This window comes from Saccoglossus kowalevskii, chromosome 5 (assembly GCF_978046115.1).
Source record: "Saccoglossus kowalevskii chromosome 5, keSacKowa6.1, whole genome shotgun sequence".
NCBI classification, from domain to species: Eukaryota; Metazoa; Hemichordata; class Enteropneusta; family Harrimaniidae; genus Saccoglossus; species Saccoglossus kowalevskii.
The window spans coordinates 35710612-35736395 of record NC_140645.1 but is presented as its reverse complement, the minus strand read 5'-3'; the positions used below and the strand labels follow the sequence as shown (position 1 = coordinate 35736395).

The window sequence follows — 25784 nt, the reverse complement described above, 5'->3', positions numbered from 1 at the left end:
TGTTACATTTTCAAAATGGACAATGAATTGGTCGGTTAGAAAATACAATTTGCCACTAGTTGAATAATAAGTGGAAATGTTATATTTTCAAAATGAACAATGAATTGGTCGGTTGGAGAAGAAATTTTGCCAGAAGTTGAATAATAAGTGGTAATCTTACATTTTCAAAATGTACAATGAATTGGTTGGTTAAAAAATACAATTTGCCACTAGTTGAATAGTAAGTGGAAATGTTACATTTTCAAAATGGACAATGAATTGATCGGTTAGAGAATACAATTTGCCACTAGTTGAATAATAAGTGGAAATGTTACATTTTCAAAATGGACAATGAATTGGTCAGTTTAGAATACAATTTGCCACTAGTTGAATAATAAGTGGAAATGTTACATTTTCAAAATGGACAATGAATTGGTCGGTTAGAGAATACAATTTGCCACTAGTTGAATAATAAGTGGAAATGTTACATTTTCAAAATGTACAATGAATTGGTCGGTTAGAAAATACAATTTGCCACTAGTTGAATAATAAGTGGCAATGTTATATTTTCAAAATGAACAATGAATTGGTCGGTTGGAGAAGAAGTTTTGCCAGAAGTTGAATAATAAGTGGTAATCTTACAATTTCAAAATGTACAATGAATTGGTCGGTTAGAAAATACAATTTGCCACTAGTTGAATAATAAGTGGAAATGTTACATTTTCAAAATGGACAATGAATTGGTCGGTTAGAGAATACAATTTGCCACTAGTTGAATAATAAGTGGTAATCTTACATTTTCAAAATGGACAATGAATTGGTCGGTTGGTAAAGAAAATTGGCCACATGTTCATTAATAAGTGGCAATATTACAAACTAAAAGTAATATAGCAAAAAATGTTGAACATAAATTCAGTGACAAATATCTGACAGGATTAAAATCACAGAATTTAGTAAATGTCTAAAATCCCCTCTTGAAGTACCTTCAATAACACCAGTGGAGAAACACCTTTCTTAGTGAGGCAGTCTGCAAGTTGATTTTTACTTTCAGACCATATAAACTCTTTAATCTGATTGCTTTCAATCAGTTCCCTAATACCACTAACCTCTATACGTAGTCGTTTTTCACTGACTAGTTTAGTGGATTTAACAGCTTCATACAAAGACTTACAATCAGTTACACAAACAAGTGGTAACTTGTATCTACTATCACTATATCAGTTCTACAAAGTTGAAATGAACATTGCAGAATCAATGCCATATCAACCTTTGCAAGTGTTTCCCCAGCTAAAGTGCTACCCAACAAATGAGTGAGAACTATCCCGGTTTCCTCATGAGAAAAATAAAGTATCCTCCTTGAGTACTGCCATCAGTAAGATTACCCAGTGAGGCATCACTGAAGACTATTAAGTTTTCTAATTACCTTGTTAGCACATAACAAATCTCTAATCTGACCACTTTTTTATGTTGGTGGCCAAGTTACATGCATCGAACAATACATCTGAGTTACTTTGACTTGATATCCACAGTATCCGTCCTTCTCATTTTCAGTCAGTGGTGATTCTGTTTCTAACGCTCTGGCTATTGCAATAGGAGTGAGATTGTTGGTATAATCACTCACCAAGCATTACTATCTTCCTTCCCAATACAGAAACATTAACCATATTTCACTAATCACTAATTTCTCAAACTGAGTATCACCTGCCCACATAAAATCATCTACATGACAAGCTAATACACCAATTAAGTTCCCACTATCATCTACCCAATAAAATACAGCAGGGTCTACTTTGGACATCTGCGCTCCAGTCTCAATCATAACAGCTTTCACTTGATAATACCAGTGGAGAGAAGCATCCCCCAACCCATATACACACTTTTTATATTCTAAATTATACCAGTTTCTGTCCCCCCCCCCATGGACTTTGCCATCTCTATTAAAAAGACAGTGTTCGTTGCGCGACATTTGTGTTGATAAACAATGATTTTCCCACAATGCGCACTTCTAATGTAGTTCACAAGTATGAGGTTTGATTTGAGCACAACTTGCACCAATTACCACAGGTGACTACTTTGATACCTTCCAATGACCTAAAAAAAATACCCAATTAAAGCTTGATAACGTCTGTGTTAGTACTCGTTGATCTGCACAATAGTCAAAGTCGCCATCTTTGTTTATACGATATATCTCGCACATGCATGGCGCAATGACTATCGCCCTATAATTATTTTGGCTGTAAGCTTAGCATATCACAAGTTTGTCTATTAGTATACTTGACTGCATTTCCTGATTTTATTTTTTAAATATCTGCCAAATTTCTAACACCTAACCCAGTCGTCGTTATTCTCTTGCTCTCCAGACATATGTTGAATCTCTCCAGTCTCCAATTCTGTGGAGGCATCATGCTGAATTTTCTCACCGACACTTTCTGACTGTTGAGATCTGTCATGGTTACTGATACTTTCTCTTGTGCCAAGATTCTTAACAGTAACAGTCTCTGGTTATCTAAACCTACATTGATGCACCAACATACCATGTCGTGCAAAAACTACAGTACCATCCTGTCCTATGACAGTAGCAGGACCCTTCCATTCAGGGCTATCAGGGAGCTTTTGTTTCCAGATTGACAAGTCTCAATCAATGGGCAAATCTGCTTTCTTAAAGCTTGTCAGACTTCAGCATTCAGACTCAGTAAACGCCCGCATAGCAGCATACATTGAAGCATATTGACTTATCCAAAAATATCGACTTTGTAATTTAAAGAAGGGAATTGTTCATGTGTTGAACAATCAATGACTATGTACATGTATGTTCACAAAATGAACTGTGTATTGGCCACACACTAAATAAACAATGGCAGTAAAGTATGTTTACAGAAGTGACAATGACTTGGTAGGTTTGGAGACAAGAATTGGCTTGTTCAACAATAAGTGGCTGGTACATTTACAGAAGTGACAGTGAATTGAACCACAGTCCCTCTATAGATAGAGATAGATAGATAGGGATAGAGGGACTGTGAATGAACACATGTTAAACAGAATCAAGGTAGGTTTACAAAAGGGGACTGAATTGGAGCAAAAGCTTAATCAGTGGCATTGTACCTTCCCCCTACAAGTTTTATTTGTAAAGTTCGCAAAAAATTATAAAAGAGGTGAAAGATTATTAAACAAGTTTTGAATCAAAATGCATGTATATCTGTGACATGATGTATAACAGATGTCATATTTCTATATACATGTATATTGAACAGCATTCATAAATAAACTAGCCATGCATGGCACAGTCCCTGTTAGTTATCAAATTATACATGTAGTACCCCGGTAATATAGTTGGAACATATACATGTCAGAGATACGGATCCAAAAGCTGATGCTTGATTATGATTTTTTTAACATTAAAATGATTGACATTCAGTCATCTTGTATATGATCGTCAAATGAATACTTGTCCATATTGAGAGATATTGCTCTGAAACAGCATTAATTAAAACAAAATTTTGAATACATCTGTGTACCTATGGCATGATGTATAATGAATATCTAATTATTGAACTCGTAAGAGTCAGTCTAGAACCATATTCATTAAAACCAAATAGCTGCCAGTCAGCCATTTTCATTCTGATCTGAAAAACAAAATGATGTGCATCATGGATCCATAATGTCCAACATATGTATTATTATTATTATTATGTACCAAGTTTGAACGACATTCATTCATAAACAACCAAGATCTTGTTCCGGAATGCCAGAAACACTTGATTTTTGATGAATTTTAGCACAAAAAAGGCCACCATTCAGCCATTTTGAATCAGATCATGAAACAAATTGATGTGCATATGTATAATATTATGTATGATGGATGTGTGAAGTTTGAATAAAATTGGTCCAGGCAAGTCTAAGATATAGGTCCAGATGCACACATGGACTCATAAACAGAGGTCAATCCATATAAGTCTTCATTTTGGAACTGCATCCTAACGTGAACTAAAAATGTCAGTTGGTAATTTTGAATCAAATCTGAAACACAAAAAAATACATGCATTGAGACCATATAATGTTCAATGTATGTTCCAAGTTTCAATGAAATCTGTCCTTCCACTGTTGAAATCCAGTTCTGCAATTGAATGTTTGATTTAAAAGTACTTATACATGCAGCACAAAAATCTTTGCCATTTGGCCATCTTGAATCAGGCTGTATAAGGAATGGGCATGCAATTTATATCAAGATCCATGATGTATTTACACAGTTTGAATATGATCAGTCCAGGCATGTCCAAGATACAGGCAAAAATCTATTTCTCGGACCAAATAGGCACTAATAGTACAGATGTTAAAAGAAAACATGCAAATTAATTTTTTTCTTTCATTCATTCATTCATTCATTCACTTCAACAATAGGTTATTTCTTTGATGAGCACAGTATATGAAACGGTATATTTTCAGAAAGAATGAATTATTTACATAAACTGAAGGTGTTGTTAAACATTACAAATCACAGGATTGTGAAAATCAAAACATGACTACTTGAGGTGCATATTCCCCACATTCTAAATCATCAAAATCCCATTTAAATTTTCTAGTCAGACTTTTCTTAAATTTCCGACCACGACTTTTTAATTCTTCATGAGCAGATGAATCTTCTAAATTCTGAAAAAACTCTGTTAGACACGTTGTCAGGAAATTATTACTGGAGACAATATCAATAAAAAAGTCTTTAGGAATTTCCCCTAACTGAAAGTAAAGAACTGTGATGAATGAGTTGTACAAGTCAGAGTGAGTGGAGATTGCTTCTTGTGCACTGCACAAAAGATGAACTAGAGACTTCCAATGCTCAAAGGCATCATATACTTGGCCAAGTAAGAAGCAAATAAAAGCAAACTGCATTTCTCCTAACAGATCTAGCTTGTTGGCTTCATATTGTGATTCTATGAGAGTCTGTAATGAATAAGTGGAATCCATGTTGTATTTTGTCAGCTGTTCTGGATTGGCATTTGTGGGATGCTTTGTAGGAATCTCTGTGAATTTGATTTTTGTTTCTGGATTCACGTGCATTTGCGGCATCTGCTGCTCCACTGTTGCATCTTCTGGTAAACTTGCACGGATCTCAGCACGCTGTTCTGTAGTTCTAGATTCCTTGTCACCAATTAGTTCAGTCACAGACTGGATTTTTCCATTATCTGGGATTAGACTGTTCATTAGTGTCTCACTCACAAAAGTGCTCAATGATACCCATTGCTTTAAGCTATGATAGGGATAGGGACCCATGAAGGAATCAAGCTCTCTGCGATTACACTTATACTGCTTAATTTCATCCTCTGTTGGTTGGTAATCAGATATATCTTCTAGCCTCACGTCCCACTTTTTCACAAGAATTTCCCTCTGTTTAAAATAATGAAAAAATCCAGTACGCATTCCAACATTGGTGGACCCCTGACTTATGGCGCTATAGTAGATGAAATGAAGACCCGGTGGTATCATCTTTACACCACGAAATCTTGGTCCAACAGTCCAAGAATTGTAGTCGATACCAAACTCAGTACCAGCAGGTACATCAAGAAAGACCAACATAGCACCTTCATCAAACAATTTTCTTGCAGTCTTTGGATCCATTGATGCTTCTTCCTTGTCATCTTTTTTAGTTTGTTTTGCTGCCATCTGAAAAATTAAACACAAAGAGTTAAGCTACATGTACTTTAACTTAAAACAAACAGCCTTCTTTCAGCTGAGATAGCTCTGTTGTTAACATTTCATGTTTCAACTGAAGATTTCATTAGAAAATGTAGAAATCTGAGAAAGGTCTACCTGTAGTACCTATACATGTATGTATAATATCAAAGCAATCAGACTCGGGGTTCTTACCAAAAATGACAAAAATATTCATCAAAATTAGAGAATTGAAGATATCATCATGAAATGAACAAATCTGAGAGTGGCTCACATGTAGTACATACATTGTATATATGTAATATCAAAGCAGTTGGAAATATCACTTTTTACCAAAAATGACAAAAATATTCACCAAAATTAGAGAATTGAAGATATCATCATGAAATGAACAAATCTAAGAGAGGTCTACCCAGGGTACATATACACCAAGTATCAAAGCATTCAGGCTTGTAGTTTTCAAGAAGAATTAGAATAAGTAAAACATTGACACGGACGACGACGGACAATCACTCATATGATAAGCTCGCTCGACAAAGTTGACAGCGGAGCTAAAAACTTCAAATGCAAACATAATTCACATGCAAAGTAAACAAAATTATCGCGAGTGACTTTAGATTTATTGAAATGTTGCGACACTGCCATCCATCATGCAAAGCCAACAAAGTAGTATAAATTGTAAACAAATATTTTTGCAAATATTATGAATGATTTACAATATACTGGAGTTTGTCATTTGTTTAGCCCAATTGGCAATGAACAGAAAGTGGAATTTGTGCATCGTTAGCATAAAAGAAAGTGTTGAAAGATGACATTTACAATAGTTGTGATGGTAACAAACAAGCAGCCTATCGGCTGAGATAGCTCCACTGTTAGCAATGCACATTTCAATTAAAGAACTGAAGACATCATTAGAAAATGAACAATATGTATCGTATCAAAGCAATCTGACTTACAGTTTTTAACAAGAAGTCGAAAATATCACTTTTTACCAAAAATTACAAAAATATTCACCAAAATTAGAGAATTGAAGATATCAACATGAAATGAACAAACCTAAGAGAGGTCTACCCAAGGTACATATACACCAAGTATCAAAGCATTCAGGCTTGTAGTTTTCAAGTAGAAGTCGAAAAAGTAAAACATTGACACGGACGACGGACAATCACTTACATGTATATGATAAGCTCCGCTCGACAAAGTCAACAGCGGAGCTAAAAAAGCCATGCATGGCACAGTCCCCGTTAGTTATCAAATTTAAGATATATAGTTTTGTTTATAGTAATATAGCTGCAATATAAACATGTCAGGAATAAGATCATGATGATTGTTTAACATTTAAATGATTGACATTTGTATCTGATCGTCAAACGAGTATTGAGAGATACATTTGTATTGCTCTGGAACAGCATTAATTAAAACAAAATCAGCTATTTTGAAAACATGTATAATGAATATATAAAATTTGAACATAGTCAGTCAAAGCATGTCAGAGATATTGCTCTAGAAGACAATTCATTAAAACAAAATGGCCACTAGTCAGCCATTCTGAATCCGATCTAAAAAATAAAATAACGTGCATCAGGAACCAGTAGTGTCTAATGTATGTACCAAGTTTGAACAAAATCCATCCAAAAATTCTTGATATTTGATGATTTTTTAGCACTAAAATGGCCACCATTCAGCCATTTTTAATAGGATCGTCAAACCAAAATATCTGTATATCTATGACATGATGTATAATAAATATTTAAAATTTGAACATAATCAGTCACAGCAATTCAGAAATATGGCACTAGAACCACATTTATTAAAACAAAAAGCCTGCCAGTCTACCATTTTGAATCATATCTGAAAACAAAATGATGTGCATCATGGTCCTATAATGTCCAACGTATATACCAAGTTTGAACAAAATCCATTTGTAGAACAAAAATAGGCCAATGGCCTGTTGCTCAACGGCTATTGTACAAAAGATTAGTGCTGTATATGCCACAACTTTTCGTTTAAATTTGTACTTTTAAATGAAATATAGCCAAACAACCACACAAAGTTGTCAATGGAATAATAAACACATGTATGCCTAACACCAAAGCATTGGAAATAGTGGTTAGTTGAAATTCCATTTTTAACCAAAAATGACAAAAATATTTGCCAAAATTAGATAATTAAAGATATGGCCATGGGATGAACAAATCTAGTAGATGTCAACACAAGGTACACACACACCAAGTATCAAAGCATTCAGGCTACCGGTTTTGAAGAAGTCGAAAATAGAATTTTTGACCCAAAATGACCATTTTAAAATAGCCTGAACTGAAATCAGGTCGGGTCGTAACAGCCGATTTTTTTTCATTATTTTCGCCTTAAGTTTCTACCTTTCTACTGTCGATGGGTTCCGAAACTATTTTCTCAATTATTTTGAGGGCGATGTACAAAATTGGTAGATTTCATGACAAAAAATGCGCGAAAAGGGAAAACTATGATGCCTCGTGGCATCACGATAACTTATTCAAGATGGCGGCAAACACAGGGATTTCGCTGTAGTTTTCCGCGGTTTTCATCTTAAATGGCTTAATGTTGCCCCAACAGATCGCTTGGATGTGAAAGTTTGTTATTTTCTCTCTGATTTGTAGGAAACTGTTTCTCAACATGTCTCTTTATTTAGTTTCAAGATGGCTTCCCCATTATAGTAAATATTGGTAGATTAATTGCATTTATCATATTATCACTTGAACGCCAGCTGACTGTGGCCATTCTCAGGCAGACCAGAGAAACTACTTATACATTATCATGCCTAGTAGAACAAAGCAAATCATTCAAGGGAATCCAGACATGTACCAGGCTACGTAAAAACATTCTATGTTTCTACATTGTATCTATTCTATGTCCCCTAATGCAATATAGATTCGCCCAAAGTGGATGCGACCACAAGTCGACGCCAGCGAGATTCAAAAGCCAACTGTTTAACCAATTCGCTAAATAGTTTGCAAATTGGCTGCCCCAATATTTCCGAAACTTGCTGTAAACGGTTCCAACAGTACATCAGAACAACATTCGTTTACTTACAGGACGTACTGTAAAATACTTTATTTTTGCTAGGAATTTACTTTTTTTCCTATATTTCATTAAACTCATCAAAAATCAGTGAAAATAAATTCCATACAAAATGCCCAAAAAGCCTTTTCAGCGAAAATTAATTCCAGCGAAAATAAAGTATTTCACAGTACATCCTCACACTCTGCTTATAATAAGTGTACAGTTATCAGATTTGTTATAACTAAGTTAACGCTACATATTTATAAAAAAACAAATAATTAAATATTACAGTCGGGCCATGAATTCTAATAATGCGTTACTCAAGGAAGCTTTTGTGGTTAACCAAAGCATTAAAAGTAAATGGTATCTAGAAGTGACATCATTATTAAACAATATCCAACTATATCATTCAGTTAACAACTGTGATAAATTAACCTCGGCACAAATGAAACAAATTGATTTGGGCATCAAGGATTTATTTCTAACAAGATGGAAAGGTGAGGTCCATAATGATAACCGCACCAAAGCAAATGAGAAAAACAAACTAAGAACATATCGGCTAATCAAATCAGATTTAAAACTTGAGCCATATTTAGTCAAGCTAAAAAACTTTGAACTGCGTAGTGTGCTTACCAAATTTCGTCTTAGTGACCATAGTCTCAAAATTGAAATGGGTCGTCATAAAAAAATCCCACTAAACAACAGGGTTTGTGACATGTGTAACAAAGGTCTAATTGAGGATGAAATGCATTTTCTGCTGGAATGCAACAAATATAATGAGTTGCGTGCCAAACTGTTCAATAAAGCTAAGGATATGATCCCAGCATTTGAAAATAAACCTGCAGAGAAAAAATTCATGGAATTGTTACAGAATGAAAACATTATTATACCAGTAGCACAGTTCATAAGTAAAAGCTTTGAAGTCAGGAAGCAGGGTCTTACTTGACATCTTAATGCCTGCTGTCAATTTTGTAATTTTATATTAGATTGTATTTTAGAGATTTTGTATTATTTAGTAATTTAGTGATTGTATTTGTTATTTGTTATTTAGTATATTGTGTTTTTGTTTTGTTTTTTTATATATATATTTCTCCTTGTACTTTGTGACCATTTTCTTTCCCTCCGGGGATTGTGTAAGAGTCAATAAGTAAATAAATAAAAATAAATAAACATGTTTTGCCTTCCAATAAACAAATTGAACGTAACGTTGGCTACATTTTGAGTTATGAGTAAAATCTAATCTGTTTTTAAGTCCTGGTCCAGATACTTAGCATGGGCTAACGAAGCGTGTGCGAATACTTAGCCAAAAAGCGGCATTGTATTCAATGTCTATTCGTAAGATTTATTATTATATTCATAACTATTCATTTTGGTATGCCATTTTCAACATCTAGGAACATTGTTCTCAAGAAAAAATGAATTGATGATGAGACTCTGTACTACCGTACTTTCTGTTATTCTGCACTTTCTCGATTTGCTTTGGTATTGTTTAATAACCATAGAACCAACATGGATACATCCTAGCCCTAGCTAGCCTATTCTTACTATAGCCCGAACACGACTTTATATCATGAAATTCTGCATGCATTATGGACAGACATTTTTGAGCTCTGAGCTAATTGTTATTAATTATTTGAATTCGAATGAAAGCTAGAGATCAGTATTGACTATTTTTTTTTATAAATAAGATTTTAAATGAAAAAGGTATATCTTTCCAATTTTCACTGTACAACGTTGTAAGGACGTTTCCAGCATAAACGTTTATTAATAAACAAGGTCAGAGGTCAGATGGTTCTAATCTTCATTTTAACATTAAAATATTAAATTAATGTTTTGTTTCCGGTTATTCCTAAATATATTGCATTGTTGAACGATGTTAACATATTTAGGAAGGCGGTTTTTCAGCTCTAGCTCTGTTATGTAGGTATGGAGGTATGGCTAGGCCACTTGTATTGTCAACTATCGGTGAATTTGAGAGACCCCCTTCATGGCAAACGAAAACTACGGGAATATAGTGTCAGACGCAAACATGGTAAACGGTAGCGATTCAGACTGAACGACTCACCTTACTTTTGCAATCGTGTTAAGTTCCCCGTACGTTAAATCAAGGACACCAGCCAAGCACGACACATGCACACAAAATATGTGGTATTAGTCAAGACAGCCGGCAATACGCGACGGGTATTCCTCATATCCCCCACTAACTATTTTAGGCTGGTTACTTTTTAGTAGTAAATTGCGAACTTATACTGCGATTAGATCATAGTATATTGCAGTTATAAATATTTTATCTCCCATGTTTGTAATCTACAATTGACCCCTAATTTCAAGATTTTCGGCCAATTTAGCAAAATTTAGTTTTTTTTGGCGGAAAAAGCCTATTTTTAAGGTAGAAGCCTACTCATAAATTTAAAAACCCAGAATTTATTCATTTTGCAATAAAATGTACTCCAAGGTAATATAAGAATATTAAGCTAAAAAAAGTTGGGTGTCACCAGCCTTTTTTTCGAGCAATTGATGGTTGTATTTTAGTGGAAAGTCACCATTTTGACACTATTATAACACTTTTACCACAGGTTCCTATGGCAGAGATATTAGGCAATATCTCAAAATCTAGCCTGGTGACATAAGCTGAAAAAATCATATATTGTTAATGATGGAGTACTTTTTGTTGTTCATTGTGTTCTATGGAATTGTTCTAAAAATAGCAATTTTCAAAAAATATTAGGACACATTTCTCAAAAAGCTTAACTGTAACACACAAAATAATGCTATTTCATTGTACCCTGGGACATTAACTTCATTATTGTACATAATAAACTAATGAACATTGTCATGCGATTTATGATAAATTTTGGCCAAAATTATGACTAGGCTTCTACCTTAAGCCCAAAACGCCCTCCGCGCTCTATATAACGCGCCTGAGGTGCAGAAATACGCCTGCTTTGTCAAGGCGGGAAATTTTTCTGATATTTGATAAAAGTGTAATTTATTTTTGTTGACATCGATTGGTACACCCAGAAGCACAATATCACGCGTGCAAGTTTACATTTCGAAACGTTGAATCATCGACTTCCGGGGAAGTAGTCTCCATCAAAAATCCAGGTAAGGCTCCCCAGATGTTAACACATCTAATTACTTCCATATTCACAGAGGACGAGTAACGGTAATGTGGTTGATTGTAAGAACGTAACACATCTGCAAGAAAAATGTTGGGCGAAAAACAATTCGTCAAAAACTATTCTATTTAGAGCATCTAGTTTGGCGGGTATGAGTGGGGACTAGATTGATATTATAAAAAAATGCGCATTATTTGGCGGCAGCCTATGTCTATGACGTCATATGTAAACGAGAAAGGAAGTGAGGTGGTGGTGGTATATCGTCTTCCGTACTTAAAACTTTACTGCGGGACTTTGAGGACTAAAGAGCAGACTCTCCAAAGTTTCATTAAAATAGGGGTAAGTTATCGGTCTTTATCAATCTAATGAATGTTTGGAGATCGTCAGTAATTAAGCGAATTGTTATCGGGTTCACGATTTATCACAACGACTTTATCTTGATGAGCCAAGTCAACTCAAGTTTTGTTTTTGCTAACGACAAAACGACTTGATAGTGGAGCCGGGTGTTAGTCATAAATCGGTGACGAACAACAAGCTAAACAATTTTGATTGTATTTTACGGTGGCTACGTAATAAAATAAAATTAACATTACTAGTATATTCTTTGCCGCTAACTTTGACGTGGAATACAGTAATAACTCGGTTCAGCCCTTTACTATGACTCAAATCATTTTAAAATCAAATCGCTTCCAACAGTCTCACCATTTGGTATTTTTTCGCCATTCATCATCTCATGCTCCATGTGGGCGTTTAATGCAATTGAGTTTTCCTACTAAACACGAGGTATTTATCTTTCACTATAATCGTTTTATTTTTGATTTAGTTTGGTAATTTGAAATTATATCAAATTAAAACGATTGATGGTGATGTCTCATTCTCAAGCCATCGTCACAAATGGTAATTTCTGGGTTGTTGCCAAACTCAACAGATGTTCCATTTGAGTCATAAGTCTGTTATTATTGTTTGTTTGTTCAACGTAGGGTCAAGGTTACACACAAATCTGCCAAACTTCACATTTTCCAGCCACGTATTGAACGAGTAATTTTTTTATATATTGAATTGCAAGCTAGCTAGTTGGTATGCACTTTAATTGAAGGCATAATCCGTCCAGGAAGTCTGATAGACGAATTATGCTTTTGTAGCAAGGTGACCACCCACAGGTATCATAATAATGAAGGGCCTTGCAAAAAAAAAATCTACTCTAACAAGCTTGTTTTTTTTTAATTAGGATGTTGATGATCAGTTTTTAGGTCTTGATGTGTAACATTTGAATTGAAAATGATGTGTTGAAGTGTGCAATATTATGATGTTTAGCTGTTCATAGCAACAATAACAAATCACTGTCATAACTTTACTAGATATTCTCTCCTAATCAGAGAATGATGTAAATAACAGTGTCTGATTAGATTGTCTGATCAGACAAAATCCTCAATATGTCTCTGTAATTTTCTATAACTAAATAAATTAGATGTGTTAAAGTAAATTTGTTACTTATTTTCCTGGGCAGAACACAGTATGTAAACAGATACTGTAATATCACATATAAGCTTTTGAAAACCTTGCTCATTCACACCAGTGTGTTAACATGGGGTATAAATATGGCAGCCGCTGAATAATGTCATAGTGTGGCTGACTGGCAGGTAGGCAATGTTTCAATTGAACATGTATTTCTGTTTCAAGTGAAAAATAATAGTTGACAATTCTGGGTCATAATAATGGTACATATAAACCTGTTTGAACCAAGCAGTGTACTCAATTTTAACAACAGTGTACAGCTCAATATAGCGACCTTCACTGCCTGAAAATTAGGCACATATTTTTAAATACTGGTACCTTCTTTTGAAAAGGTTGGCTTGGGGTGAGGATTAGGGGGGTGGGTACAAAATAAACTCTTTCCTAATTTAGAATGCCTACATGCACTGCAATACCCATTGCGAATGATTGCTGGTGCCTCTCCCTTCTAACTGCCATATTTGAGCTCTATGAGCCCCTTTGCATTTATGTAACATGTTCATATCTATTCTTAACCCTTTGAGTGCCAGTTATTTTTCAGCTCAAAATTTAGTAAAAAAATTCTAAATTACTAAATTTCATCATCATTTTGGACCATAGGTTCAGATATTGCTTTTAGTTATTTTAAAGAGAAGCAAAATAATTTTGTAGATGATGCCAAAACTACAATGGCACTGAAACGGTTTAACAGCTGGCATTACATGCATTACATAATATTTATACCAGTTCTGATACCTCCCTTCCAAGGAGGCTCAAACTCCACCATATTTACAATGTATGTTCCTTATGCTATCGTCAATATGTTATTTAAGTTATGCCGGCATAAAGGGACACGAAAAGCAGTGAACATGTTAAGAAAGATTTGGTTTGTTATATGGGCCATTCATATAATTTCTATACTGTAGAATACTTTATTTTCGCTTGGAATTTATTTTCGCTATTTTCGCTGAAGGGATGATTCCGTGAAAATAAAATCCAGTGAATATACTTTTTTTCCTAAATTTCACATTAAACTCATCAAAAATCAGTAAAAATAAATTCCATACAAAACAACCAAAAAGCCTTTTCAGTGAAAATTAAATCCAGCGAAAATAAAGTATTTCACAGTAATTGGTACTAGAATGTATGTGCATTCATTTGGGCACAGCAAATATTCCCCAACTTGTTGATTGTTTAATATATTTTAAACACTGTGGAATTTAGAATTTCTTCCATAAGTCACCCATCTTTGCCTGTTGTACATAGTACATTGTTTATGGGGGTGAGATACTTGTTGGAATATCTTGACCAGCATGGTACTGTTGTCATCATTGACATCTCCAATGCTTATGTTATGTCTGACTGTCATTGACACTGGGTTGCATATAAAGTACCAGACCATGTATGGAAGTGCTATAAATACAAGAGGCAGCACAGGGTGGAATTTTTAATCAAACTGGGTTAACTATTTCTATAATAATAATAAAGTTTTATTACACCATAATGAATTCACCATTAATTTTCAGCTGAAAGTAATAAAAGAAAGGTAAAAAAACAGAACGTTAAAATACGATCAGGCAGTAAAAATGAATGCAGTTAAGTTTGTGTTTTTCAAAACACACTTCATATACCGTATCACATATCTAATTAGTTTAGGATGTTAGTATTAATAATGATAATGAACTTATTGATATTGTTTTCAGTCTGGAAAGTGGGGATTTCTTTGGTAAATTCTTCATACATAGTACCGGTATACCTTTCATCAGTGTAATAGCTACAGACTGTAATGAAATGAACTTCATCTTCAATACGATCACTCCTACACTTATCACAAATTCTGTTCTCTATAGGGATTTAAGTCTTTAATGTCTGCCTGCTTTTATTTGGAGTTTGTGAGAACTAAGTCTCAACTGAGACAATAATTTAATATCTTGTCTATAATTTAGCAGTTGTAGGTATTTAGCTGGACTAATATCACTTTTAAGTAGACTGTAAGATCTGAGTTTGGCATCTGGTCTCTTGATATTATTAATTCACGTGTTAGTATAATGGTTTTTAGTTTTCTGATAGAGTATATTGCTAGAAATAGTCGAAGATCAATATTGTACAGGTGTTTAATTTTGTTATGATACTGACTATGTGTCAGCATCACTACAATACCAATGCCAAAAATATAGTAACTTGAAAATACTGTAAAATGACTAATTTTCACTGGGTTTAAATTACACTGATTTACCATTTCAGGCATATTCAGTGGGTTTTAAATTCATGGTTTCGTCATTTAGATAATGTGTTCTATGCTAAATTTTACATATTCACTGTGTTTTAATTTAGCGCATTTTTCCAGTCAGCGAAATAAGCTAAATTAAAACCCAGTGAATAATTACCCCCTTTACAGTACTGTTTTGTAAGTGCACTAAGCGTCTATCAAAGTCAGGTGCCTTACAACAAAAGAGGAATCTGACATTAATTTTATCATTTAAGTAGAGCATAAAACTGTTTCACATGGCTAAAGATATAAAATTGTACACCTTTTACATTTTCTGTATGTTTGAAATATAATTAAATACAAATTTTGCTTATAAATGAGTTACTTTTCATCTTCATCTGCATAAAACTTACCAGAAGTTATTAAATCAATGACAAGGCTGAAATGTTGATGTGGACATGGATGGATACTTATTAAGTTCACTCTGAATGTTGTGGTTAGTTAGCAGGTATGGTACAAGTGTTTGTTTAACCTTTGACCTTAAATGTGAACTTGTAAAGCATATTTTGTCTTTGCTTTCAACCTTATTTTATTTATTCAGTAACATGCAAAGGGCATGATGGACAAATAAAAGAAAAAAAGGTATGGCAAGAGAAGATTGAGGATGAAAAACAGTACATTTAGAATGTGACTATAATAATAATAATAATAATAATAATTGTTTATTGCATCTTTAGAAATATACATTCCTTTCAGTAAATAGCAATAGAAATTATATTAATCAATATGTCCACATCAACATTTCAGTCTTGTCATTGATTTAATAATATTTGATTTATCAGTAAAATAAAATGAAATGTGACTGTACAAAAGCAATGAAATCAGACTTGCATTTAGGAAAGGAAACATATTATATTGGACAGCTAAAGCCCATGCAAAGAAATACTGTAAAACAAAGAATACTGTAAAATACTTTATTTTAGCTAGAACTGAAAGGACTTTCAGGATGTTTTGTAGGGAATTTATTTTCACTGATTTTTGACAAGTTAAATGCAAAATGTAGGAAAAAGGTATATTCGCTGGATTTTATTTTCACTGAATCATTCCTTCAGCAAAAAAAGTGAAAATTAATTCCAAGTGCAAATAAAGTATTTTACAGTAGATTATTTTCAAGTCTTGGCCTGAAGGTACATCTATACGACACATCCTTCTAATTACAGTATATATAAAGATGTAAATCAAAGATAAAAAAGGCAGGAGCAATCTTTTTTCTTTGCATTTCTCAAATACTTTTTGTGCATTCCATGTGTTGACCTCAGGATAGTTAACAATGTTAAATAATGTGAGAGAACACTAATTCTAAAACGAGCACTTATGGTTTGGGTTCTGTCTTGTTAAATGTCGACTGGTGGCCTAAAAGGTCCAAAAAACACAAAATCAACATTTGAACATGTCTGTTTCTCAGGCATGCTTTGACCAATTTCATTCAATCTTGGGTATAGACATCACTCAAGGCTGGTTACTGATGCATATCGTTTTGTTTCAAGATTCAAAATGGCTAACTGGCAGTAGTGGTCATGTTGGTTTTTTGTTTTCATGTGTTCTTAAACATGCTTTGACCTGTTTTGTCATTACTGAATGGGTAGCACATTAACATGCTGAATATACTCTCAGCATTTAATTACAATCTACACCTTTCTTTGTATATAATTGACACAGCTACTTAAAACTAGACAGGGAATGTCATTGACAATGTCATTCTCGCTGTAGTTGCTTTTTTTTTTTCAATGTAAAATTCTTTGTTTTACAGTCTATTCTGTCTACCGAATCACCGAATAAAAGGTAATGTTAGTGTTTTTAGGTTGATACAATGTATCAAGCAAAATCAAGAACTCATTTACCAATTGTCACCAATCATTGCCAATAAATTAGTGGTTCTGGTAAGCAAATTACAGTTTATATAACTAACACATATACTGAAGATTAACTGAAGACTGAAGAGGTTTGAAAACATTTTTTTAACCTTTCTAATGCATGTTACACTAGCATACCAGCAATAAATGCCTTGAATTGAAAAAGAGTCAATCATCATTTCAAGATTGAGGTCACTCAGTATTCATTGTGTTCTTTAAGTCATTATAGTGAGACACTTCAGCTTTGTCCTTCAGGTCTTTTTAGGATAACATTGGCCAGCATTTAACTGAAAATAGAGTATGCCGGTGTAACTTTTTGTTGTGAAAACACAGAATCAAGAGATTATGATCAAATATTGAAATAGTGAAAAATTAAAACTACTTAAACTGGAACTGGAAATCAAAAAACAAACCTTTGTATCACTACGCAAAATGTTTCTATAGGTTTAGGAGTCTCAGTGAAATTTATATGGATTTCATATGAAATTCTTGATTTTTCTTGCATTCTTACAGTATTTTGGTAGAAAACAACAAAATGTATGATGTACTCCTTTCAAACATTGAAACAATGATGATATTGGCGATCTTTTCCGCTATGATTGCCATTAAAATCCTTTTTTTTGTGTGTGTGATTTTTTGTGTCTTCACATATTAATTCTTCTGTGATTTTTTTGGCTGAACCAATTTCTCTCAAACTTGGCAGGCAGGTCACACCTTCACTCTCATTAGGTGGTAAAATCTGAAAAAAATTCCTGGCCCAGTGTTGTTATGGCAAGAGCCAAAAAACTTATTTTTGAATAATACCTCCTACCAGTCTTGTAATAGCAGTGTTCAAATGAGCATGACGAGAGATCACCAGCACCGGCATTGTTACACTATGTCCATGCAAGTCCCAACACAAGTTTGATTTTTGAATTTAAATGCTGCATTCAATCTAAGAATCTAGAAAAAGCAATCGCAAATCGGTTGGAAATAATAATTATATTAGCAAAATGTACGCTCGTAATAAAGTGAAGTGACTTCTGAAGAATGGTCTTTGCGAACTTCGTATATGGTTTTAGTTATAAACCGTTAGCTTCACATTCATCTCCTACATGTTTGGTTTTTGAGCAGAGTGAATCGCCGACCGGCTTGTCTAATTACTTGCAATTGCAGAGTACACGTAGAGTGGAAAACCCGGAATGTAAACAAAAATATGGAAACATAGGAAAGTAAAATATACTGTCATATATTAGAAACGAATGTTACTAATAAACGAATGTTAATAAATTCATGTGTTTTTCAGTTTAACCCTAACCCTAATTACGGTACTACAGTATATTTTTACTTTCCATGTTTCCATAGTTTTCACATTCCGGGTTTTCCACTCTACGCAGAGTACATGTATGACAGACATTCTGAGTGTTATTATAATCTACACAATCAGCCCACTCCTTATAATCCCATGCTTTGCTTTTTTATTCCACATTTTATCAAATTTCATCTCTCTATTTTTGTGTTGTAAATCAGGCTAAGGTTAGCAGAAATCTCACTTTACCAGAACTTGTGTCTCATGTGTTCGATGTGTACTGTATTTTAAACTGTAGTGAATAGTTTTTGAGAACATTTATCATTCCATGTGCAGTTCATAGCCACATACCTCAAGCACATGTTTGGCAAATTAGATACTGCAAAAATAAAGTTACTTTGAAACTAGCTTACTACCTACTGTGTCTGCACTATCAAATTCAGGGATATTGAAGCAATAATTCATTAAAGATACATGTGCCAAGACTACATGTAGCTACAATTACTGATGGGCTTTGAAGTTTTCGTTGAATGGTGACCCAGTTTGACCTTCTATGACCTGAGGTCGATGAGTGATTCCCTTTTAAAGGACGTCAGTCGTCGCACCACGTCCTGTTCGATATAGGACTCATAGCGACGTATACAACGCGTGTAAAATACATTGTTTATTTACATGAAATTCGAAGACGCGTTGCGCGACAACCACCATATGGGACTCATAGCGACTACAACGCGTGTAAAATACATTGTTTATTTACATGAAATTTGAACATGCGTTGCGCGACAACCACCATATGGGACTCATAGCGACTACAACGCGTGTAAAATACATTGTTTATTTACATGAAATTTGAACACGCGTTGCGCGACAACCACTGCGCTTGAAGGTTCTTGGAAATTGCTGATACTTTGTGAATATGTTGCTTATTGTTATACAAGCTCATATGCGATAAAAAAACAAATTGTGGTCATGATCAAATTTCTAAGTTATACCAGTTATTAATTAATTTACGATTACGAAATTAACACTATAAAACAAATTTAAAAGACAATCTGTTCAATTATTGAATGTTCATTCAGTATGGATCTCAAGCTAATGAAACAATATTTTGAGAACTACATTTTAAAAATAAAGTTATTTGTAAAGACTTGACATTTGCAGTAGTATGATAATACATGTTTGGTTAGAACATCTTCTCAGGAACTCTATGTGTCTACTTTGAACCCATCCTCATTCATTATACAGAATGCAGATAAAATTACCATCTTAACCCTGCACTTTAACAAGTCAACATGTTTTGTTTAATGCCTTCATTATGGTTGCATGTTCCATTCTGCAACAATGTTTCAGATATTTTTATTAATGAGCTCACATCACCATATATAGTCATCTGGTATTTTGTTCATATCTCTTGTTTAACATCGTCATAATAAAATAGGTTTCTTCTTCCTAATTGCAACAGTGCTTGAGATATAACAGTTATGCATATTAATGAGTTCATCTGACCATATATGGTCATCTGGTATTTTTTTGTTCATATCTGCTGTTTAACATCATCATAATAAAATAGGTTTCTTCTTCCTAATTGCAGCACTGCTTGAGATATAACAGTTATGTATATTAATGAGGTTAGAAGCCCCCACAACACTGGCACTGAACCACATGACCTAGCCATGTGAAAGAATGAATCTCAAGAGTAGACCAATCAAACCAATACAACACATGTATTTGCACAATTACACAAAATTTTCACAAAATCCAATATGGCGGCCAAACCACATGACTGATCAAAATCATATTCTCATATGAAGCTATGGCCAAACATGTCATATACAAAATATCCAGTTGACCGGTTGAAGCACTCTTGGGAAACAAATGCCCAAATATTTCACCTAAAATTCAAGGTGGCAACCAAGTCACGTTACTGATCTGAATTTTTTTTCAACTTTATGAAAGAGTTCAATTTAGAAATGCAATGCAGCATAATCACTTAATTGTAGCATAAGTAAAAAACTAATTCCTGTTTAGAAGAAATCCAAAATGGCGGCCAAACCATGTGACCAATCAAAACAAATTTCTCAAACTGCATTTTGCTTGGTAGTTGTGAAGAAGATTTTCTAGTATTGTTTGCTGTTTTTTTGAAAAAAAAACATGGCGGAAAAAATCATGTGACAGTTTATAATTTTATTGCTTACCGTATATCTATTACACATGAGTTGTACTATATGCCATAAAAAAATCTGATCGCCTAGACCCTCAGAAAATGGTCAAATACCGGTAGCCACTATGGCTGCCGAACCAATTGTCCAATCAAAATTCTTATGTACCAGTTCGCCAGGGTCTATCAGTATGGAGAATTTCAGACCATTCTATTCTGCAGTTTTCTCAAAAATCTTGATGAAAAAAAGTTACGGAAGAAAAAAGAAAAACAGACGATAATAATAGGGCTTAGCCTTTCAGGCTTGGGCCACTAAAAAGAAGATAATAATATAGGCTGAATATAATTGGTGGTTGTATACTATTGCCTTGTTGTGTTATTGATTGTATGTGTCTGATGGTCTACCCTAGTTCCTTGACAGCTGATTCATGGTTCACCTTCAGTCTAGTACATACTCAGTAGTCTAGTAAAGTTCCTGACCCTGTTCTGTAGTGGCAGCTCAATCAAAAGCAATGCACAAGTTACCACTGGGCTCAAGATAATTATTTTTTGTGGAACCCACCTTGAGTGTTTTCGTTCAACCATGTATGTATCTTTTATATCAAAGTACATCTCTCTTTGCAAGTGTCAATTGATTGTTTGAATTGAAAGGAGTCCATTCTGCCCAACTCAAGTCAATACATCTCTTTGTCAGATAACGTTGTTCAGTTTTGAATTCATGAAATCTTTTGACAATTCTGTTTACCTTAGTTAGGAGGCATAATAGTTTCACCTAAGAATACTAACCTTGGCCAATTTTCAATAGACTTCCAGGGCACTAAACTCTGGAACGATTTGCCAGCACATGTAAAATACATTGTTAGTCAAACCATCATTTATATTTATTTATTTGTCTATTCTGATAACAAGGTATGGTATAGCACTGGGTTTGTTTGCCGGTGCCCTATACTATAATATTTCGCTACATGCTTTTTTGTCTGATATTTATTTATTTATTTGTTTAGTTTGTTAAGTTACTTATATTTCATTTATTTAAAATTACTTAAGAGTCAAACTCTGGGAAGCAGGCTCTACTAGCTTCGCTATAGCTATTTCTGCTTCCCAGCCATATTATACATATTTACTAAGACTTTTGTTCATTTATTTATTTGTTTGTTTATTCATATGTTCATTTATTTATACAAGTACATTCATCTATCTATTTATTTACTTACTTACTTACTTACTTCTACTGTAACTATTTTCACTTTGTATAATATGGGAAATAAAACAACAACAACAACAACCTATTTAAAAAAAATAAGAACAAAGTGAAAGCCTAGGAGCTACATTGTAGCCCAGCGGTTGGCAGATTTTTTCCCCTAAAAAGCATGTCATTTTAATTTAGGATAATTCTGTAAACAATAATTTATAAGTACATGATGTTACAATGTTCTCTCTCATCTTTGTTTTACTGCAACACTGGTCTGACTGGCCACAGTCATTGTCTTGACCTTCTCTGTAGTCTGTATGTATGTTGTGTAGGTATTTCACTAAGTATGCTAATCATTATTATTATTCCCCGACTATTAATTTGTCTGTCCATCTGGAACCATTTCTCAGACATGCTTTGACCATCACAAAGAACATGTATGATGACTTACATATGCACATTGATTTTCTTTACAATTTACTTGAATATGGCTGACTCGAGTGCTGATATTTAAACATATCCGGAATTGTTTATCATTTTTCAGAAACTAAGTTTCATTCAAAGTTTGTATCAGGATCATGGATGTATATTATGATACATGTGGGTTTTTTTAGAGATTCAAACAAAAATGACTGACTTGTGGCCATTTTGTTTTTATTAATGTCTATGCTGAATTCTCACAAATATATCACTTGATTCAGGTATTAAGTTGTATTATATATTTATTATTGTAATAATAATTATAATAATAAACTTTATTGATATCGTATCCTTTATAGGATCCCAAGTTAAATTACAATAAAGTGAGGATGAAAAAATATGAAAAATAAAATAATAATGATGATAATGAACAGGAAAAAAACGTTGCAGATATACCTAGTTTTATTTTCATTGTTGTTCATCATAGCTATCAATTTTTTTCCTATTATTATTATACTTCCATTTTATTAATGCTATGATGTCTAAGCAAATGAAGACTAAACCATGAACACTTTAATTAATTACAGATTGATCTGCTGATTAATGTTCTTCTGAAAATCACAATATAGAAAAGAAAATGATTCAGGTAAGAATTGCTACTACATGTGTATATCTTGGAAATGATACTGTACTATCCTAAAGGATTTTCACATTTACCACTAGTTAAAATTACATAGACAAGTTTGAGTGAATTTCTCCAGAAAAAACAGGTTACAAAGATCAAAATATTGTTTTGATTTGTTGGAACCACATGTATGTAATTGACTTCTGGCCAGAAAAAAACATGTTGGCCATCTCAAATTCCTACAGAATGTATGTAAACAAAACACACACACAGATTTGTTTTCTTCCTTTAATCAAGAGTTGCCCAAATCCACAAGTCACTGGTACTTGTCAATAAACAAAGCTTCACACACAAGTCTATCAGCTGATGTAATTGAAGAATGACCTCACATTTCCCGGCTTCAAATAAACTGTGGTGAAAGAAGCCCATTAATGGTTAACAACAACCATATGATTTGAGGGCTGATAGGCTAATTAGTGGTATAATTACCTAAACACTGGGAGCTAGTCATATACACACTAGTTTATGTTTATTAAAATGGTTACACTAACTATAGAATGCATATTTAAATAAAAAAATTCTAATTTTACTAATTTTACAAAAATCACTATCTACAGCATAACAATGGTTTTAAAAAAAAACTACAATTAAAAAAAATGGTGATAATAATAAAAAAAAATGTTTAATAGAATAAGCAGTCTACATGTACAGTAAATCAATGAAACATGAAAAAGGAATGAAAAAAAAAGTAGTAAAGGAGAAAAATATTTATGTTAATTTTCCAGAAGGTGTTGCTGTTGCACCACCAGGGGGTGGGCGGGTGGTCGTTCTGCTCCCTAGGGTAAGGGGGCGGCGCATGGCCATGGCATGAGGGCACTGCACTGCGCCCCTGTTATGGCTGAGCTGTGTCCTGATCAAAATATGTCATATTTCAATGCTTGGTTTGTGTGCACTTTGAATTACTTTTGGATTACAGAATGATATGACCTCACATATGGTGTTAAGAAAGTAAGTACAAAAATTCCCGCGGATTGGAACAGTTCAATCTTATTTTCATGTAATTTCATTATCTCAGTAAACACTTTCTGAAATCCTTGATTAAAAAAAAAGTTAATGTAAAAAAATCAATGTTTCAGCAGTATTGAAGTTGAGATGATCATTATTTAAATTCAAGGTTCAACTTTACTTTGATGCTTATGTTTTTCCAACATTTAAGGGTCATAAAAGTACACACAACATATGGTACATATGTGTTATAACAATAGAGGGTTTTGGTTTTATGGACACTGTTATTTTATCTCTTCAAGATTTAAAGGTTACTCTCTGATTGTGTGCCTATAATATATACAAAATGTAGGAGGGTTTTACATTAGAACATAAGGCAGGCGTTAGGCTTACCCGAATTTTAGGCTTGACTAAATTTTGTGTGTGAACATAAACCTATTTATTTAAGCTGGCCTAAATAAGTCGTGCCAGGGTCAGCCCTAATTTTAATCCCCAAGTTAGACTGGCAGTAGGAACTACCGTGTACAGTAGAAACAAGTTTCACATTATGTTAGGTCACTATCCTTGACTAAATATGGAAATTAGATTTGTGACCATTGATGTGCCAATTTAGTATTTCACAATCACACCTATGGCTGAGAGAGCAGTCAATTGATCACAGTCAAGGAAACAAATTCATAGATCATTATATGGGAGGAAGACCAAACTCAATGAATTCTCAATGGTACAATGCACACGAAAAAAATCACAGCTCAGTTATGAGATATTGAAATACAGAGAGAATGGCAGCACAAGTGAATAAAAATTGAGACTTCTACAGACTTATTTTAAGGCGATAGTTGACAACTCCAATCGTAGTGGCTAAATGAGAAAGTCTTGCACTTTTTAGCTCCGCTGTTGACTTTGTCGAGCAGAGCTTATCATATGAGTGATTGTTCATCAGCATCTGTTGTGTCATAGTGTATTAAAGGCCTGCTTATGGATATAGAGAGGGCACCCACAGTACTCGCACTGGACAGCAGGGTTCTCCCCAGAAAAAACGCATAGCGCCGAGGCTAATTTGCATAATAATTTGCATATCATTTACATATCTTTCCTTCATTGATTAACAGAACTTATTTACAATTATGAATATTAGTGAGCTCAGTCACAGGGCAAATATTTTTTTTAATGGAATCAACACATTATGTTTCACAATTTAGAAGAGTTTGAAACATTTTCGAAATACAAATGCTGCAGACTAAAAACACAAATAAATTATTGTTGCAATTTAATTGTTTTGTAAAACGTTGAAGGAAACGCATTCAAAACGTTAAGCCAGATTTATGTTCACGAATCTCATAATTTTATTCACTCCAAAAAAACATTCTCCTTCAAAAAATCGATCACGTAATTAATTGACGTATTGTTGTAATTTATTATTCGTACCATCAACTTCTAAAACATTTACAATTACAGTAATGAGCGAACAAATAAAGCTTCAAAACGATCATCAAAGTTACGACGTGACATAACTTACTTGGCCATGTTATACACCAGTTATAGCAATAATTCCTCAACAAATTTTACTTTTTTTTTTTTTTTGATATGAAATGTAAGTAAAATCCGACTTATTTTTATCGGGAGCGATTATTTTTGATCACTTGATCGCTTCGGTAAAAAAAAACCAGACCCGCCATGAT

The 25784-nt window shown here is 33.7% G+C and overlaps 2 protein-coding genes across 3 annotated transcripts in view; one reads left to right on the top strand and one right to left on the bottom strand.

Annotated features, from left to right (window-relative positions):
- Window positions 1-4378: 4378 nt before the first annotated feature.
- Window positions 4379-10881, bottom strand: LOC100376353 (protein AAR2 homolog). The gene is made up of 2 exons (XM_006813032.3): window positions 10748-10881; window positions 4379-5634 (listed from the first exon to the last, which is right to left on the bottom strand). Exon 2 carries the CDS (start codon window positions 5632-5634, stop codon window positions 4489-4491), a length of 1146 nt encoding a protein of 381 aa, XP_006813095.3. The 5' UTR covers window positions 10748-10881; the 3' UTR covers window positions 4379-4488.
- A 1119-nt stretch (window positions 10882-12000) lies between these two features.
- The window catches only part of LOC100368104 (uncharacterized), a 40446-nt gene continuing 26662 nt past the window's right edge, over window positions 12001-25784 (top strand). For both annotated transcript variants that reach the window (XM_085499365.1, XM_085499364.1), the window contains exons 1-2: window positions 12001-12140; window positions 23060-23118. In XM_085499365.1, coding sequence (XP_085355491.1) covers window positions 23110-23118 — 9 coding nt within the window. In that variant the 5' untranslated portion in view covers window positions 12001-12140; window positions 23060-23109. The remainder of the gene's footprint in view (window positions 12141-23059; window positions 23119-25784) is intronic.